Source organism: Vipera berus, assembly GCF_964194415.1.
Source record: "Vipera berus genome assembly, chromosome: 6".
Classification (NCBI taxonomy): domain Eukaryota; kingdom Metazoa; phylum Chordata; class Lepidosauria; order Squamata; family Viperidae; genus Vipera; species Vipera berus.
Window position 1 is genome coordinate 78,256,271 of NC_138208.1, and position 18,267 is coordinate 78,274,537.

General features: G+C 39.9%; 1 protein-coding gene across 1 annotated transcript in view; it reads right to left on the bottom strand.

The window, feature by feature from the left end:
• Positions 1 to 1,600: 1,600 nt before the first annotated feature.
• Positions 1,601 to 18,267, bottom strand: part of MICAL3 (microtubule associated monooxygenase, calponin and LIM domain containing 3) — a 203,546-nt gene continuing 186,879 nt past the window's right edge. Inside the window, exons 39-43 of the mRNA XM_081331790.1 lie at positions 17,448 to 17,498; positions 8,778 to 8,843; positions 6,205 to 6,304; positions 4,334 to 4,407; positions 1,601 to 4,232 (exon numbers count right to left, since the gene is read on the bottom strand). Of these exons, the coding sequence (XP_081187916.1) occupies positions 4,048 to 4,232; positions 4,334 to 4,407; positions 6,205 to 6,304; positions 8,778 to 8,843; positions 17,448 to 17,498 (476 nt within the window). The 3' untranslated portion in view covers positions 1,601 to 4,047. The remainder of the gene's footprint in view (positions 4,233 to 4,333; positions 4,408 to 6,204; positions 6,305 to 8,777; positions 8,844 to 17,447; positions 17,499 to 18,267) is intronic.

Below are 18,267 nucleotides of genomic sequence, written 5' to 3' on the forward strand. Positions count from 1 at the left end.
TACAAAGAGCTATGTTTGTAGAGCAGCTGTAATCACCAAAATACTGTACAGCATAAGGGCAGCTTTCTCTGTGTACATCTATCATCACACAAACTTGCTTCAAATCTGCCTTTTCCTCCTCCACGGGGATTTGTAACAGGAAAGGATAATAACTATTAGCTTGCATTGCACAGGATGAATTCTTCAGTTCACAATATTACTTCAAGGTCCTAAAAAAAACAACTAGAAGAGTTTTGCTTGTGAAATTCCTTTTTTCTTTCTTTCATCAATGTCAAATTTTAGTTAGAAAATAATGAAGCTGAAAAACAAAGGTTTGTCTGGAATCTTCCTACTGATGAAATTAAAAGCCAAATTCCAAAAATACTAATATAATGTATCAAATCTCCCTTTGTACTCTTTATCTGTTGATGGGGAAAAAATGAACATTAAACTCTTAACAGCTGCCATGGTCATTAACAATTTATCCCAATGGGTAAAGAAAGGAGTTTAATATTAAATAGGATTTTATTTTTGTACATGTGTAAACAATTTGTATTTGTGTCTAATTTATTAGGTGAGATAGAACTTCAGAGGTAGGATTTTGCCTGTCATCTGCTGCTGTAATGCGGTGGTGGTTGGATTCTTGCAGAAAACTGTTGCTCTTTGAGCTGTGGTAGGTAGCCAGATGCAAAGGAGGATAGGATATCTGTGCCTTTTTAAAGGAGATCATATGGTCAACTGCACCGCAGATTCCTCTTTTACAAAGCTATTACAGAAACAATGTCTGTCCTCCTTCCAATCACCTAGGTGGAGAAGATCAGAGATGTCCAACCTTGGCAACTTTAAGACTTATGGACATCAACTCCCAGAATTGACTGGCTGAGGAATTCTGGGAATTGAAGTCCACAAGTATTAAAGTTGCCAAGCTTGGACATCCTGGAATAGATATTTAAGGTGGCCACAGTTGCTTGTCAGCCTAAAACATATATATACCATACATAGGAAATGCTATGAGTGCCAAACTGATTAAGATTCCCTGGGCAAGTGGTGTCTTAGCCATGGAGATCTTGAATGACAGAAAGGTCTTGAATCTCCAGAACAACGTTAGAGCTGAGGCTGAAGAGATGAAGCTATTCCATCCTCAAACCTAGGATAGAGTCGCTTCTTTTGTCATGATCCCCACAATCAAAGAGGAAGAAGCATAATTAATAAGACTGACGGTGATTCTTCTTTTGTCATGATAAAAAAAAAGATTTTCCAAAAAAAGAGCCTGATTTCTACTGCTTTAATGAATGAAGTAGGTTCTAATTCTTTGTAAGTGCACCCAGAATGACAGTCATGATTCTTATAAGCCACCAGTGTTTCTCACGCCATCTGTGGATTTCTGGAAGTTGAAGTCAGCACCTCTTAAACATGCCAAGGTTGAGAAACACTGAACTGTCCAGTGCCTCTTTCATCTGAATAGGTGCCAAGATACAGCAGCTAAGGGCAGCAAAAATGGGGAAATGATTTCCATTCTCAGTCATATCATATCAAGACCTGGAAGCGGATTTTCTTTTTGTCTTTTCTTCCTGGAATAGGTATTTAAGGTGGCCACAGTTGCTTGTCAGCCTAAAACATATATATATATATATATATATACCATACATATTTAGAAAACAATACCTGCGCAGGTTTCTGGAAAAAATCTTTCTAGGCACTGCCTAAAACAGAATGCTGCTTTTGAACACATACAATCTAACATCGTAGCATTTCATGGAAAGAAACACTCTATTGATTAAAGGTAAAAGGCAGCAGCCATATTTTTTTTTTAAAAAGTAGAAATTAAGGCTTCTTTCAAGATAAGAAGAGGTACAGTCCCTTTCCAAGGTATGTGCTGCCAACACCAGAAAGGAAATCCTTGCTCCAATTAGCCAACATCTGGCTAAAAAATGTTGGAAAGCTTTTACAGCTATCACGGCAGGAATATCTTCTCGTACTGTTGCAATGCTGAAGAAGCAGAATTTGCTGGCAGCTTCCCTTCTTGACATAAATACAGCATTGGAACTCCATTATTTGTTCAGTCTAGTAAATTAAGATGCCATAAAGGGCTTAAATTCAGAGACTGGTGTATTCTCCCCCTAACACAGTGCACTGGTAATGGAAAAATTCTGCAAGCTGCAGGCCAGCACCTTTGAGAAACATATGGCGAAAGATATGTGCTTATGGAATCTCAGAGCTGGTGTTAAACATGAGTCTATTTCATGTCCCTTTTGCTTTTGCAGCGGGACAGAATCACCTCTTCCTTTCCTGGACAAACCAGAAACAGGGGACACGGGATAGAACCACAGAAATTGGTGCTAATCCTTCCCTTGGAGGTGGACTTTATGATGCCCACTGTCATTGATTGGCTGATTACATGAAGAGAAGCACCAACGCTGGTTACAAAACTCTTACAACACTAAATAATATTGTATATTTACCAATATTCAGGGAAGAGAAAAGGACTTTTTGAAGTATAGGAAATAAAACCAATGATCAGTGCTTTTTTTGTAAAAGAAAAAGTTGCCGGAACTCACACATGTCATACAACCCACCTTGCCTACCCTACAAGGTTCCATCCAAAAAAGGTGCCGGAACTCCGTTCTGAGTGTTCTATGAGAAAAAAAGCCCTGCCAATGATCATTGCTCTTTCCTTCTAAACTTCTCCTTGAGGGTACAAGAAAATACTATGTGGGAATTCTCCCCACATATTTCCCAGGTCCTTCCCTTAAACATGAAGAAACCCAAATCAGAATCAATAGCCTGGAATTGAAAAGCATCTTTCTTTTAGATCAAGTGTACTGTGTAACAGTAATATCATTAATAATGACTCTAATAAATAGGTACAGGGAAGAGGGGAAAGCATTAAACACACCAAGATGGAAAGGTAGGGCTGGCACACAGATTTACCATACACTCATCTGTTGACTTCTTAAAAAGGTACAAAACCAATTTTTCTTTCAAGTATTAAAAAATAAGTTAATGAACATTACAGGATCTAAAGTGACTACAGGGCCAGGATAGGTCTTCTGCTTCATGTCTGACGTGCAAAAAAAAAAAAAAAAGGAAAAAATATTCCCTCAAATACCAAGAAACAAAAACCTACTGAACAGCTCACTCTCGGGAAGTTTGAAGTTGTGGAACTATCGGCCATGTGATCCCTCAAAATGTTTCAGAATGAACCCATCTTTTGATAATTAGCACTTTCCAGTGTCTAAGTGGTCACCGAGTTCACAACAGAGCAGCCCAAAATCAATAGAAAACAGGAAACAGCTTCTTTCAGTCCGGAGCACTTCATGGCCAAGAGGAAAATGTTTACATGCTGGATCTGCTTGGAACGATGGCAACTTGTGGAGATTGCAGAGAAGGGGGGGGGGGGGGGGAAGTCTGCCTCTGTCCCTGTCTTTGTAGAAATCACAAGAAATCATGTTTCAAGTTCTTAGTGTTCCAGGTTTCCCATCAACATCCAGATGTGAATGTTCCTCCATACCTAGACCACAGTGGCAGCTTTGGATTTCTTTGGTGAGAAGAGCATCTACACAGTGTGCTTTGTGAGTGGTTTGCTCTTCCAAAGGCTGCTACAAGGTGATCTTTCAGAAGATATTAGACACCCCCTTCCTTTGTTATTTAAGCGAACAAATCCATTAATACCATAGGTTGGGTAAATATGAAAAGAACGGGTTATGGCCCACCTAAATTGGTTAAAGTTCTTTTTTTAAAAAAAACATCACACAAAATATTTTCATTTTTAGTCTCTCTCAGAGATCACACACACACACACACAAAAAGACTTATTGACCTCTTGCACCGGTCCTCAAGGAAGGCACGCAATCTCAGATCACGACTTCGTTCTTGGCTCTGTAGCCTCACACAGGACTCCTTGCAAGCGACCCACTTAGCAAGAAGCTCCTGACTCTAGCACTTGGCTGCTGCAAGATTCCTGAAGCAGTTTCTGCTCCACGTTCTCTCCTCTAACCAGGCAGCTCCATCTAACTTGGCATAGGCCAAATGGACAATGCAGACCAGCAACCAGGCATGGTGATATACTCAGGACCAGTTCAAGTTGAAGCCTTTGGACAGCATAACAGCTTCTAGATCTTTGTCTTCCTCCTTCTCTCGAAGGCGCTGCTCTTCAAGGAGGGCCACAAGAGAATCTCTCTGCTCCACCACCTCTAACATTTCATTCAAGATCTTCTTCTCCTCTGAGAGTTCTTCATCTGTCTTTAGCTGATCTGGATAGAGGGAGAATAGGAATACCTGTCAAGACAAGAGGTCCTAAAGATTTGGGACTTCTCGTTCCTACTGAGAAGAAGAAAATCCCCACCAGGCTTACCTTCCACTGCCATCCTCTCTCGAAGCTCTTGCTGTAGCCGGCTCTGCCTGTCCTCTAGTTCCAACTCACGTGCACTGAAGAGAAAAGCAGAGAACAGTTAATTATGGGTCATTTCACCTATGAACATTAACTTGAGGATGCTCATGAATTCCAATATTTTCTCTCTTTTTTAAGGATTAACAGTCAAGCAAGCTTTCAAACAATAGTGACAACCTTCAGTTTTAACACCTGTGCTATTTTTGTGGCATAGCACTATTTCCAGGATCAGAGGAACTTCACAAATACATGAACTCAATAATCTTTAATTAAATCAAAGGTTCAATTCCCTTCTATAGATTTCAAAGGAGGATCTGAGCGAAGCTATTCTCTAATCTAAGGTGATGAGGCGAACACACAGGTGAGACATTTCAACATCAGAACTTTTGTACTTTTTCCAATGTACATTGGTAGAAGAAGAAAAGGACACTGAGAATAGTGCACCCAGTGAAAATTCTAGGTGCAGAATTCTAGTTTTATGTATTACATGTGAACCATAGTCTAGAAAGAGAAAATAAACACAGCAAAGAAAAAAGAAATCTATGATGGAATCTGCCAAGGGCATTCCAAATCACGATTTCTCTACAACACAAACAATCCATACTGTCATATCAATCGGTTGTAAAGTTATTCCAGTTAATGATCAGCAGTTTTGAACAATCGGAATTTTGTATGGGTGTATTGCAGGAATCACAGTCTAGAACTGCTGGACCCCTTGACAAAATTGGAAGCTGTCTATCATGGAGTCATCTAACACAGTACTATCTATTCTGACTTTTTTCATTCACCTTTCATTCATTACATTCATCTTTCCACGCAGTGGCGTAGCGTGGGGGGTGCAGGGGGGGCGGGCCGCACCGGGCGCAACATCTGGGGGGGGCGCGCTCGCACTGAGCTGCTCAGGGAGCCCCAAGGGCTGCACAGAGTCGGCTTGGCTCCGCTCTCGAGCTGCTCTTTCTTGCAAAGCGAAACGAGTCCGGCAGGTGAGATGGGCGGCCACATAAACTGAATAAAATAAATAGAAGCGCCCAACTCTCCGCCCAGGCTCAGGCCAACCGCAAGCGCCCTGCAGGCGCCCCGGCAGGCTTGGCCGAGCGAAGACGGACCCGCCGGCCGGCTGGCCTAGCTTCGTGCGCATGCGTGGCTTTATTTAGCGGGGCTCACGTGCGAGCTTGAATGCAGCAGCTCTTGCAGGTCGGAGCCCCGCCCAGCCGTCCTCGAGAGGGACCCGGAAGCATCCCGCATGCGTGCGACTCTTCTTGGAAAGTCTACGCCGCTGCGGGGCGCGTCTTTTCGGCGGTGCCATGACGTCACCGGGTTAGGGGGCGCAAATTGCCCCGGGTGCTGACAACCCACGCTACGCCACTGTTTCCACGTTTCATTCATTCAAGTCTTTTCATTCATCTTTAAAGCAATTTTCCACTTTTTCTTATCACAAGAGCCTTGGTGGAGCAGTGGGCTAATGCCTCCTTAAGTAACATCAGCTGCCTGCAATTAGTGCAGGTTCACATCCCACCAGGCTCAAGGTTGACTCAGCCTTCCATCCTTCCAAGGTAGGTAAAATGAAGACCCAGATTGTTGGGGGAAATTAAGCTGACTTTGTAATAATGCCGCTTGGGGTGTGTGTGAAAGCCCTAATAAGCAGGCATATACATAGAATGAAGGCTACTGCTAAGCTTGTAAGCCGCCCTGAGTCTTCGGAGAAGGGCGGGATATAAATGGAATTAAAAAAATATATATCAGAAAGCAGTACGTCAGCACCACGGCCATATTGGTGCTACCACATATTTGTTACTTTTCTATGCTGGGGTGCAAAATATAGAATGCTTACTCACAATATCATGAGTTCCGATTCATACCGCACCAGGGCATTCTTTTCCTGTACCAGCTTGAACCACTCTTGCATCAGCTTAGGGTCATCTTTCTTTCCCATGCCTGCCAAGAGAAATGTTTGAGTCAGCTTTCAGACACATGCTCTGCCGTTTTCACAAACTCAACAGTCAGGCAGGGACAAAAATGGAGGGGGGCAAAATGTGCAAAGAAAGCTGAGCGAGATGCTGCCAGAGCGCTCCCATCTGTTTGTTAGTTTGCCTCTAACACACATAAAGTTAAAAAACAAACAAAAAATCCAACCCTCCCTTGGATCTATGCATTCATCTAGCTTCTTCCCTAGACGGTAGGCTTCCCACCCCCAGAATAAATAGTCAAAATGGCAATGCTCCGTTCGGTACTGTCTTATATTTCTTAATTGTGTAATTTCAGACCTTCAAGCAGCCTAGCTTTAAATAATGGATATTAGATGATCTAGATACTCAAACGCGTGTGAATCCCTCACCCGTTCTCATAACATAAGAGATGAACTTGACACATAGCTACAGAGTGATTTAACAGACAGATCACTGTACAAATTCAGCACACTTATTTGTGTCACAGCTAATTTAGGACATCTTTGTTGACATTATATTAACGACTAAAAGCAATCGCTTCCTGATTTCTATCACAATAATTTCTAAATGTATTTTCTAGTAGCAGATCCAACAGCAATCTCTGAGGGCAGCTTAAATGGGACATTATGTTTCTGCAAATTAATTGCATCCACAACCAATGTATAATATACAGTGGCAGTTCATTACAGACAATACCAATTCAAATACAAACAATGTGCTTCTTAGGTGATGCTGATTATGAAGGACTTGCCTCTGTTAGCTAAATTGACCTAGAAACAGTTTAGTAAACTGGCAAATGAAGAGACCATCAACAAATGTTTCCCAAACTCTCATATATCCAAATAATAAGCTTTTTCTCTTAAGGTGAATGTGTCCTGAACTGACACAAGCCAATTGTTTTGGAACTGCCATTTCCAAAATTCACAGACAGTAAAATGAAAATATCATCCACAACTATATTAAAAGGTGTTTTGTATATTTAAAAATGCAGGGCCTTCAACAGTGTACAATTACATTTAAAGGCCAAGAAGAAATACTGGAAATGAAATAAATCAACTAACAAGGTAGATCCCCATTCCTAACCGAAGAGTGTTTCCCCAGAATTTCATCAATACAGTGTAAAATTGCTGAAGTCATAATAAATTTGGATTCTATGTGCAGTTTTCTAATTCCATTTGAATAGAACAGTTTTTCACTGTTTGATTATATCATTAGTCACATTATGCAGCAGCTGGTTTATATAACAAACCATATTTCTAGCATCTGTTGAGAAAACCCAATAGTCCCTGAAACTGGACACTGTTTCAGGAATCTCACTGTTACTTGAACCTCATTGATGCATGACTCCTTGAACTGAAGGTATGATCCACTGGTTCTTGGCAGTATCCTTACTTCCAGTGGACTGACATCCTGTGCTTTTTTCTCCTTCAAACCACTAAAACATCTATGGAATTAGGGGAACAGAAACCATATGAACCTTTCATCCAATGCATTACGGTTTTCGGGTTGTAAGTGGCAATATCTGTCCATTGCTCACTCCAAGCATGCTTTTCTGAGCATCTCTGCACAAGTGCCCTTATAGCCATGATGAAAGGAGAGAGAGGAAGAGAAGCTTATACATGCAAATGGCCAGAATGATGGAGCCATGAATAGCGTTGGAGATCCTCCCTGCTCTTTCCACTGAGAGGATACATCAAAGAAAAATTCCTAAACAAAATAGCCAAATGCGCGTTATTGCTGAGCTATATTTGACTTTCATTTGACTTATTTTGTACAAGCCAATGAGCAGAAGGAGAAGGTGGAGGTGGGGAAGAAGCATGTTCAGTGGATGAAAGCCCACCATGAAAAGCAGATAGAGTGGTTAGCGTAAGTTACACACAACAGTCACATTCCACCCCTTAGCCCCATGCCTTGGGAAATGGAAACTCTACAATGGATATTGGGTCCATATGAGATAAAAGTTGAGAAAATGCTTAGCATGGACTTCAGGAAATCAAACTGGATCACATAAGTCAGGGGGTTGACCATTCAAATTTGAGGAAAATCAAGGAAAATCAGTTGCAAAACACCAAACCAACCAAACTACAGTATTTCTTTTTCCCATTAATTTTATAAGGATTTTGGTTTCTCCTATATTTTCCAAAAACCTCTTTGGGATAGCTAGCATGCCAAACAGGAACTTTGCTTTGTTGCACTATTATTACCCCAGAGAAAGAGCTTCAGTAGCCTGTAGTATTATAGTTACCCTCACAGTTCACATCTAAAAAAAGGAATATTTTAATTTTACAATATTATCAGGGACATTTTGCAATACATTTGATAGTGAAGGTATCACTGAGTAAGAAAGAAAGAAAGGAGAAGTTTTGTGAAATACTTAAACTGTCACATGTTGACCAGTGTCCCTATACAAATTCAACTGCAGTTTGGAACGTGGATGGAGGGAATGCAAGAAGTTACGTTACCTTCATGGGCACAGCAAGGGCAGAAGGAGAGAGGTCTACGGCGTGGTGTCCCGGCATTGGGCTCAACTTCAATAGGACCAAAAATGGGAGAGGAAGAAGGGACGGGAAGAGGATATCGGAAGTGGAGAGAAAAAGGAGGAGAAACAGGGTGAAAATAAACAGACAAGCAAAAGGACAAAAAAAAGCACAAGAGTGAGAAAGGAAGGAAGCAACAAGAAGAAAATAGGAAAGAAAAAAATAATTCAAGAAATGGGGAAGCAGAAACAAGGAGAACAGTCTATAAATGAAACATCCCTTGTCAACACTGAGGGAGGAGAACAGACTGGGGCATTGGAAAGGAAAACACCAAGAGCCACAAACATTACCAGGATGAAGAAAAATTGCCAAGATTTGACACGTTCTGTGCATGTAGATTTTTCACGCAATATTACATTCTACGGATATTAAGAGAAGGTAATACTAAGAGGATGGTGAGCAATATTAAGTTTCTAAGAAAGCAGGTTTAGAAAATCTTTATGTACGAAAGGCCACTTTTACAGTTGGCTTTGCGTTGGCTCCCCCACAAAAATGGGCCAAAGATAGAAAATGTTTAAAAATTTAGAAAACAAAGGGACGTAAAGAAGGACCAACTACCCAACATTTTCTAAAGCAAAATGACCAGGATTATGTATCACTTATGTTAAATATATTGGGGTTAGAGCCAAAAACCTCTCCTTCTGCCAGAGATATCTATAATCACAGAAAAGAATCTTTGGGTACATCTTGTTACCAAATAATATGCTTAGACTGGGTCTGCATTAACTTCAGCCAATTTTGTTCTTAGAACATATACACTTGAATCTTTCTAAGTTCCTTATTATTATAAATTGAACCATGTTTATTACTAAGCACAGATACTTCCCCCTTTTTAATTTCATGTGAAACATAAGTAAGTTAAGGCCCCAAGCAGAACTCCATCAGATATTATTTTAGACTTTAGGACTTCAAACAGAAAGAGAATGCAGAAAACTATGGAATATATTCCATTGATGTGTAATATATTTGTAAAGAAAATATTTGCATGGAACCAGGACCAATAAACAAACATTCCTATACTTCCGAGCGAGGCACAGAGTTCCTCCCTCTGAACAGACAGGAGGAGGAATATTTCTCACTGTTCGATATTCTGAATCAATTGTAGATCCCAGCTGTTGTTTAGACAACAACTCCAATCATTTCCAATATAGCTATGTTGACTAGAAAGGCCCACTCAACATCATGAAGAATTCAAGATATACTCTATATCAGTGGTTTACTAGATATGGCAGGCCCAGAACAATAATGCATGTGGGAGGACCAATAGGAGCAACTACATGAGTTTATATGTAAAGAGACAAAGGATTCTTGTAGAAAGATTTGTAATTTAAGGATTGCAGCAGATGAACTGTGGTGAAACCACTATGAAATGAGGAAGACCTATCACATTCCTTTCAAAGCATTCAGTAGAAGCCAGAGTTACATGTACTCAAAATGGAAGAGTAAGAGTCATGTCTTCCATTTTGAAGAACTACACAGTTTGGGAAGGGAAGGTCTTTTAGAAGGGACCATCACAGAACTAGAACAGAAACACACAGGACGGATCAAAATTAAAGAAAGAAACACCAGTCTGCAAACAGGGTGGAATAAACCAATTTTCATGGACAGAAGAAACATTTATATTGAGTATGGAAAAGTTTAATCAGAGGGAAGGAGGGTACAGTACTATAGCTACATAAATATTTTACAAAATAGATATTTTCTGAACTTAATCATATTTGAAGAAATTCTACTGCTGATATCTACAGTATATCACGAGATATATCATTATAAAATAACTAGCTCAAATGTCCCCAAAGTGGTTTTTGTTGTTGTTGTTTGAGGAAATCAAACATGGAGACACACGTTGACAGGAACAATCTATTATTTAAATAACAAAATATACTTGGAAGAATAAGTTTTAATTTGGATCTCTCTCTCAAGATCCTGGATTGGGTATCTATTTCAAGCTATTGGAATTTTACAGCTCTAACTGATTAGGTTTGCATCAACAAAGCAGCATGGGAATGTTCTTTTGAGCCTCCACAGCCTCTAAATTGACAGATAACAACAATAACAAAAAAAATGTTTGCACAATAACACTCACTGCACCAACCGTGACTATTTCTGAACTAGCAACAGTCACCTGTGCACCAGGACATCGTACTTAGACTACTGCAAAGTGTTTCCTATGTAACTTAATTCTCAAAAAGTATATATAAAATGCAACATCTAGGTTGCCAACTGATATACCACAGGTTATACGACACATATCAAAGATCTACATGATCTGCCAAGTATTAATTTTAACTAAAACTATAAAACCTTGTAGCGTGACTATCCTTTGATTTGTCAAATAACTAATTTTTTCAGAAAAAGCCTTGTTGAGGTCACCAGAGTCCCAGACAACTCCCTATCCAATCCATCAGCGACGTCTCCCCCGATCCTAAAAAGATCCCTTCTATCAAATACTACACAATAAGGTAAACTCCCCTACTCTCAGATATGTCAGGCTGCAACTCCATCATCTCCCACATGGTCCAATTATAACAGATCTTTTAGTAGAAGACATCTCAAATAGTGCAGGGCAGGGAATGTTGAAGCAAAGCATTAAACAGAATTACATAACATTCATCTCCAGTGTTTTGCTGATCAGCCAATGCAGACCTACATCTTGTACATCTCACAGGCTTGCAAAGCTCAACGCTTAACACAGAACTCAAGAATTGGTTCTCTCATGTTTGTTTGCTTTTTTAAAATGAGATTTGACCACCCCTTGAAACCCAATGGAGTCTAATGAACGGACAGAGCTTGGAAAACAAAACACAGCACAAAATCCATTCAAAATCTATTTCCCCAAATTGGAGACTAATATTAAAATTCACTTGGTGCAGCACTGCTGGTTAAAATTAATCCCCAACGATCTTCTGGAAGTCCATGATGGAGGACACCCTTCTTTCAATGGGTGCTGTTAAGAGACCGCCCGCTGCTGGGCCTTCTCCACTGGGTCTCTTAGTAGTTGGGGACCCTTAGCAAGTGCTTCGGAATTGTTTGAGCAGGGCAAGCAGAAAAAGGCAATCTCTACTATATCCAGGGCTTGAGCCAGTACAGGTCTTCGCAGCAAGCATCTTCAACTGCAGGGGTGTCAAACTCGCAACGTCATGTGATGTGTCGCGACGTATCATGACTTTTCCCCCATTGCCGGAGCTGGGATGGGCATGGTTTTGGCCTGACGCATCCGGCCCATGGGCCAGCAGTTTGATGCTCCTGTTCTACTGCATTCAGAAACCTAACATTTATCAGGGCAGCATCTTGATTTGTAACAACAAGGTAATAGGTAAGTAGTCAAATTAAGCCAAAAGATACCTCTTTTGAGTAGAGTAAGGAATACAAGAAAAATAAAAAGAAAGAAATCAAAGATAAAGTTAAAAGTGCAAGACAGAAATAAAAAGAAAAATAGGAAGAAAAAAAAAGACATAAGGAAGTGGCTTCTGATCTTTACCGCAGGTATAACGATAAATTTACCTCTTTCTCCAAAGCTGCATTATGTCTTTCTTCTTTCTATGATTTATCCTAATTATCAAAGCCATAAATCGTAGGTTCATTTTTCTGCTGTACACAAAAAGTATTTAACGGGTTTCGAATTGGCAATAAATACTATTTTTTCTCTAGTGAAACAAATTAACTTGCTGGCAATCTCAGCAAATTCTATCATCTTCTAATGCTGACAGCCACAATAGATTTTTGGACACAGCTGGGATTTATATCTGTTTCATATTCTCAATAAGGCATGTCTAACATGAAGGTTTTTTTTAAAAAAAAATTCACATCAATCTTGACTTTATCATATCACAAATATCCACACCTCCCAAATTTCAGGACATGTCTTTCTAACATTAAGAGCCTTTTATTTCCCAGCAGCACTCAAGTCTTTTATCCAAACCAAACAGCAAGCCACAAAATACAATTTCAAATCAGGTAAACCTAATTTTCCCTTTTCCTTTGGATCTTGTAACACCTTACGTTTAAATTGTGATTCCCCCCCTCCTTTGCCACAAAAACCTAGATATATCCCTTTGCCACTGCTTAAGTGATGAAACAATTGTCAAAACAGGTATTATCTGAAACAAAAATAACACTGAAACATTGGACCTCTGGGGCAGAAATGGCAAACTGAAGGCGACTCCACTAAAAGTGAAGCTGACGACCTTGGCAGAATGAAGATGATTCGGCGAGTAGACAGGTTCTTTGTAATTCCTCTCTGGATAAGGAACGGACATGAGGTCACCCACAAGTGCTCCAGATAGCACTGTTCATGAGGAGGTTGCAAGACAGCAGTCTCTGGCAGGTTCAGATGAGGGAATAGCTCTTGTGACCACTGTTGCATCTTTAAGGACCCTTGCTTCACGTACTTTCTTTTCTAATTAATTTCGGAAATTCAACTTCAATCAAACTCAATGTGGAGTTAGCAAGGCCCTCTCGTGAGATTTATCATGAATAAGCTAAAACTGGTGATAAATTATCTTAGAGCCTTCACATGCCCTCCCTTAAGATGTAAAAAGCTTTTCCCAACATAGCATTCTGCAGCACAGCTCCCAGAATTCCTCACTTCTGACCAAGTTGTTCGGAGGAAGTCACATTCTGAGGGTTTCTTGTGGAAGGAAATACTAATCCCTTAAGATTTTCACAATAGTAACTGAAGGCTTCCTTCATTAGACATTAATTAAGGCTGTTAAGTTTATTGAAGATATTTTAATTGGCTATTTTAATTGGAAATTCCTGTTTCAGTTCCAAATCTATTTGCGAGCATTCTGGCAGCCCCATGACAAAGTAATTGCATCAACATCAGTCACACAACATGAGCTACAACTAGAAAGCCACAACTTTCCTTTTCTGCACTTAACACAGCATTGCATTTAAAGCAACGTTTCTCAAATTTGGCAAATTTAAGAGGTGTGCGCTTCAACTCCCAGAATATCCCAGCCAGCAGTTCAAACATCTTAAAGTTGCCAAGTCTGAGACAGCTGATATAAAGGGATACTGCCATTTAATTAAAGGAATACCCATTTTTTACTTTGAGTTGTTTAGATTTTGAAACCTCGCAAATAACTGAAAAGCAAATATGCCATGCTTTAAGAGAAATTTGGAAATTGGGACATTCTATTAGCATAAATTTCAATGAAAGAAACACATACAAATAATTTCAAAAGGAGGCAGGAAGTAATAAGTAGTAGTGTTGCATATAGTCCCAATGGGATATACAGATAGCCAAAGGACACAGGTTATGGAAAACAAATTTGACTATTTTTTTTAATTCAATGTAACTGTTATATGAAAAATGACAGTGTTCCTTTAAATTATTTCAAGGACTATTTTTTAAAGCCATCAGTTAGCAAAAGTGAAAGGAAGACTGTTTTCCAGGAGGAATTAGGAAGAGGAAGCAGAAATAGTAGTAGAGTGGGAAGAACAACAGCCAGGAAGGAGAGCTAGGTGTAATTTAGCATGAACCCTTTTACAGCTCCATCTATAGACACAAGGCTTTCTAGAAAGACTCTGAAAACTTGGCTCTTCCCTCGGAGCAAGATGTTGTGTCAGTGATCATTATGTGTTAAGATAAGTGAGATGAATTTTTACTTTGGCACTGAAGGTGTTTATACTGTGTGTTTTTTAAAAACTGTTTGCTGGATTTTTATTATTTGCATCTCTTGGCTGCTTTTAATGTTGTTAGTCACCCAGAATTGTTTAGCAAGCAGGCAGTCATATAAACTGAACATAAATAAATACATGACATGATTCTGTCCTGTATCCTATAAAACAAAATACTTTGGACTAGCATTGTGTCTCTATAAATTGTAGTGTTTGTGCCATGTGGTGCCACATATGTGAAGGTTCAAGCAATCTATGAGTGAAACATGTATGGGGTTTTTTGCAACCATTGAATCCCGAAATACATTTTTAATTTTTTTTATAGAGTAAATGAAGCATAAATGATTACACTTTTCCCCTGAAGTGAGGCTTCAAGGGTGGCTAAGAAAAAGTTAACAGCCTTGGAAAAAGGATTGTTGAGACTTTTAGAGAAAGAATATTGAAACTGGAGTTGGATGTGTCTTCGTGACACTTAGTGGAATTCAAAGTAGCTCAATGCAAAAACAAAAATATGAACTGCATTCCTAAAGTCATCAGCTCAAGAATAATATAATCATCTAAAACAGAGGTTCCCAACCTTTTGGGCACCAGGCACCGGTTCTGTGGAGAGAGGTTTTTCCGGAGAGTCCGTGGTTTTCTGTGCTGCCTGCATCCCACGGATGGGACTTTGCTTGTTTATGTGGACCAGTTGAAGGCATGCCATGGCCTGGTACTGGTCCATGGACGGGGGTGGGGGGTGGGGGACCCCTGATCTAGAATGCTATTTCTCAACGTTACAATGTGTGGACTTCAGTTCCCAGAATCCACCAGCCAATATGCACATATCGTAAAGTGCCTAAGGTTGAGAAATACTGTTCTAGAAAAATAAGCAATCTGCTATTAGTAGAGTCTTCTGGAACTCAAGAATTACACGTGCCCATCTATGGCTTAAAATGTTCTGTATTATTCAGGGATATCTTGGTATTAAAATTAATGCTTAAAAGCTGTATTTTGAAGCCCTAGCACAATATGATAATGAAATTAAGGAGAAACTTCCTAACAGCGAAGACAATTAACCAGTGAAACAGCTTGCCTTCAGAAGTTGTAGGTGCTTCATCACTGGAGGTTTTTAAAGAAAAGACTGGACAACCACCTGTCTGAAATGGTATAGCGTCTCCTGCTTGAGCAGGAGGTTGGACTAGAAGACCTCCAAGGTCCCTTCTAGCTCTATTCTGATTGATTGAAATTTCCTTATATAATTTCCTTATATAATGATGCAAGACATTTTCTGGCTATCCAAATTACTTTCTCACTTTCTTCTTACTTTATGGGAATTCTTGGCAGGTTTGAACTTTGTGGTTTATTCTTGACAACTCTGGCAACAGGACAGAGTTGTCCCCTTTGGCCTCTTAAAAACAAAACCCTTGAATAATAGCATGGATTTATCATTTCAAGTCTGAATTAAAAGATTTGTAAATAGAAGTGATGGCCCATGACAACAGGAGTCCCATTTTTGATACAGCAGCAGCATCTTAAAATGCATTCCTACTGTTAACCCTAGTGGTCATCACTGATTCCTGACTTTCTGCTCATCCATCTTGTACTTCTTAAGTTTAAAATGTGCAGAATAGCAAATTATAATGTCCCCCTTTCAATGTAGTGTCTGCTGCATAAGGAAAGAGACAATGCAATATTATTGCATTAGAGATCTGAACTTCCTAAATAAGCTGTCATGCTATCAAACTGCTAGAAGAACAGAATTTATAATTATTTTGTTACTAAATAAACTTCCCAAAATTAAATTAGTCAATGTCCCCAATGCATCTCACAGTGCTGGATGAAAACAGAAAATCACAAATCCTAGAAGTAACAGTCCACTATAGCAGGGGTCTCCAAACCTGGCCCTTTTATGACTTGTGGACTTCATTCTCCCAGAATTCTTCAGCCAGGCAGGCTGGCTGAGGAATTCTGGAAGTTGAAGTCCACAAGTCATAAAAGGGCCAAGTTTGGAGACCCCTGCACTATAGCAATATAGGATTAATCCTAGGACAAAAAGAAAAGATGTTTCTATTATGAATAAAGGACAAATTTCCTGACAGGTCATTTGAGCAGTGAGATTCTTCTTCAGGGAAGGACAGCTTGAGTTGATGTGAAAGCTAAGTCTGATTTCATTTTGACAGAAGTTGAACCAGGCCCATCTGAAAAACTGTTTTAATATACAAAGCAATCTGTGCATTTTCACATATTTTCTGCAATTTTGAGGTCTCTTCTATATGGTGTTACTATATGTGATGCAAGAGTGAGCAATCTGTGTCCATCATTTAATGCTCGACTACATCTTACATTATTGCCATTATTTTTGGCAATGATGGCCAAGGTTCTGAAGGAGGAAGTGAAAGCATAGCAACTGCTGACCAGGGAATCCTGGAACTTGAAATCCAAAAATCTTAAAGTGGTTTAAGTTTGAGGAACACCCCTCTAATCTACAGGATCACAAGGAGCTTTCTCTTTATCAATTTCCATCCCTCCCTTTTTTACTGCAACAAGCTGGATCGTTTGCTCATTTATTTATTTATTAGATTTAAAGGCTGCTTGACTCTAAAACAACTTTAGGTGGCTTATACAGTAATTTGGAAGACTAGAAAACAATAATAAAAAGAAGAAACCATGTACTTTATCTCCAGACAAGACAAATTCCGCATGCTACAAAAGGTCAGTCAGTACACCTGGCAGGTATAATTTGCTTTCTCGGTTGGGTGCTTTCCAGCCAACCCTGAGCTCTAAAGCAAAAGCTTACGAATGAAAGGGCTGCATTCTAGTGAATGAAGTCTTTCCTTTGAGCTGGAAAAGGGGTTGTGCCCTCGCCAATCCATTGGGTGGTTCCATCTCATTGCTTGTGAGTTTGGGTGGCGAGAGGTCAGTGCAGGGGAACTGGAGCAGGAGAGGGTGTCAGCAAGGTTAGTGCCAAAAGAGAGGGTCTGCCATACATACCACCCAGATGCAAGTCGATGAGGTCACTGTAATAAGACTCTCCCCAATAGTCTACAACAAGGAATTGGTGAAGAGAGAGAGTTATTGGTTCAAGTCCCGCCCTGCCGTCTGCCCTCCCCGCTCCCTGCCAAGATATCACAAGCATTCTATTAGAGAAATTGCAAACATGAGAAGGCACAGAGAAAGACAGAGAGAGAAAGAGAGACAGAAACAACAATAAATCATGCATCTTTATACTCATCATATGCACATACATATATATGATATATACTAAAAAGGCAAGGAAAGGGAGTAACATTCCCTAAAAAAACAGGCAGGCGAGACAGGCAGGGATGGACTTCCAAGCAAAGAAAAGGAACAAGCTACCGTAAGTTTTGTAAAGTTTATTTCAGCATGTGCACTTCCCTGTTTCTTATTAGGGCATTGAGGGGCGTTAAGGAAGGTTCCGCAAACATTTTCCAGTAGGGAAAAAAGTCAATGTATGTTATATGTATTCTCCGTTCAATAAAGTAGGAAGGGGAAACCATGTCCATAGGGGAGAGATCAAGAATGTCAAGACGGTAGGCATAGAAGTATGGCCAAAATTCCATCCTTGTGTACATGTGTTGACACTACACTTATGTACAAAGGGGAAGTGCTTTGATGGTGCTGCTGTGGCCACTATCTTGACTTGTTGATACAGTCTGCTCCCATGGATGCTACTGGACTGGACACTGTTGAGGGTTGCAAGGATGACTTTGAAGGGAAATATCTGTAGCTCAGGTTTGAAATGAGGGGTCCTTGATATTCTCGGAACTTGCTTGTTTTGTCATCAGTCTAG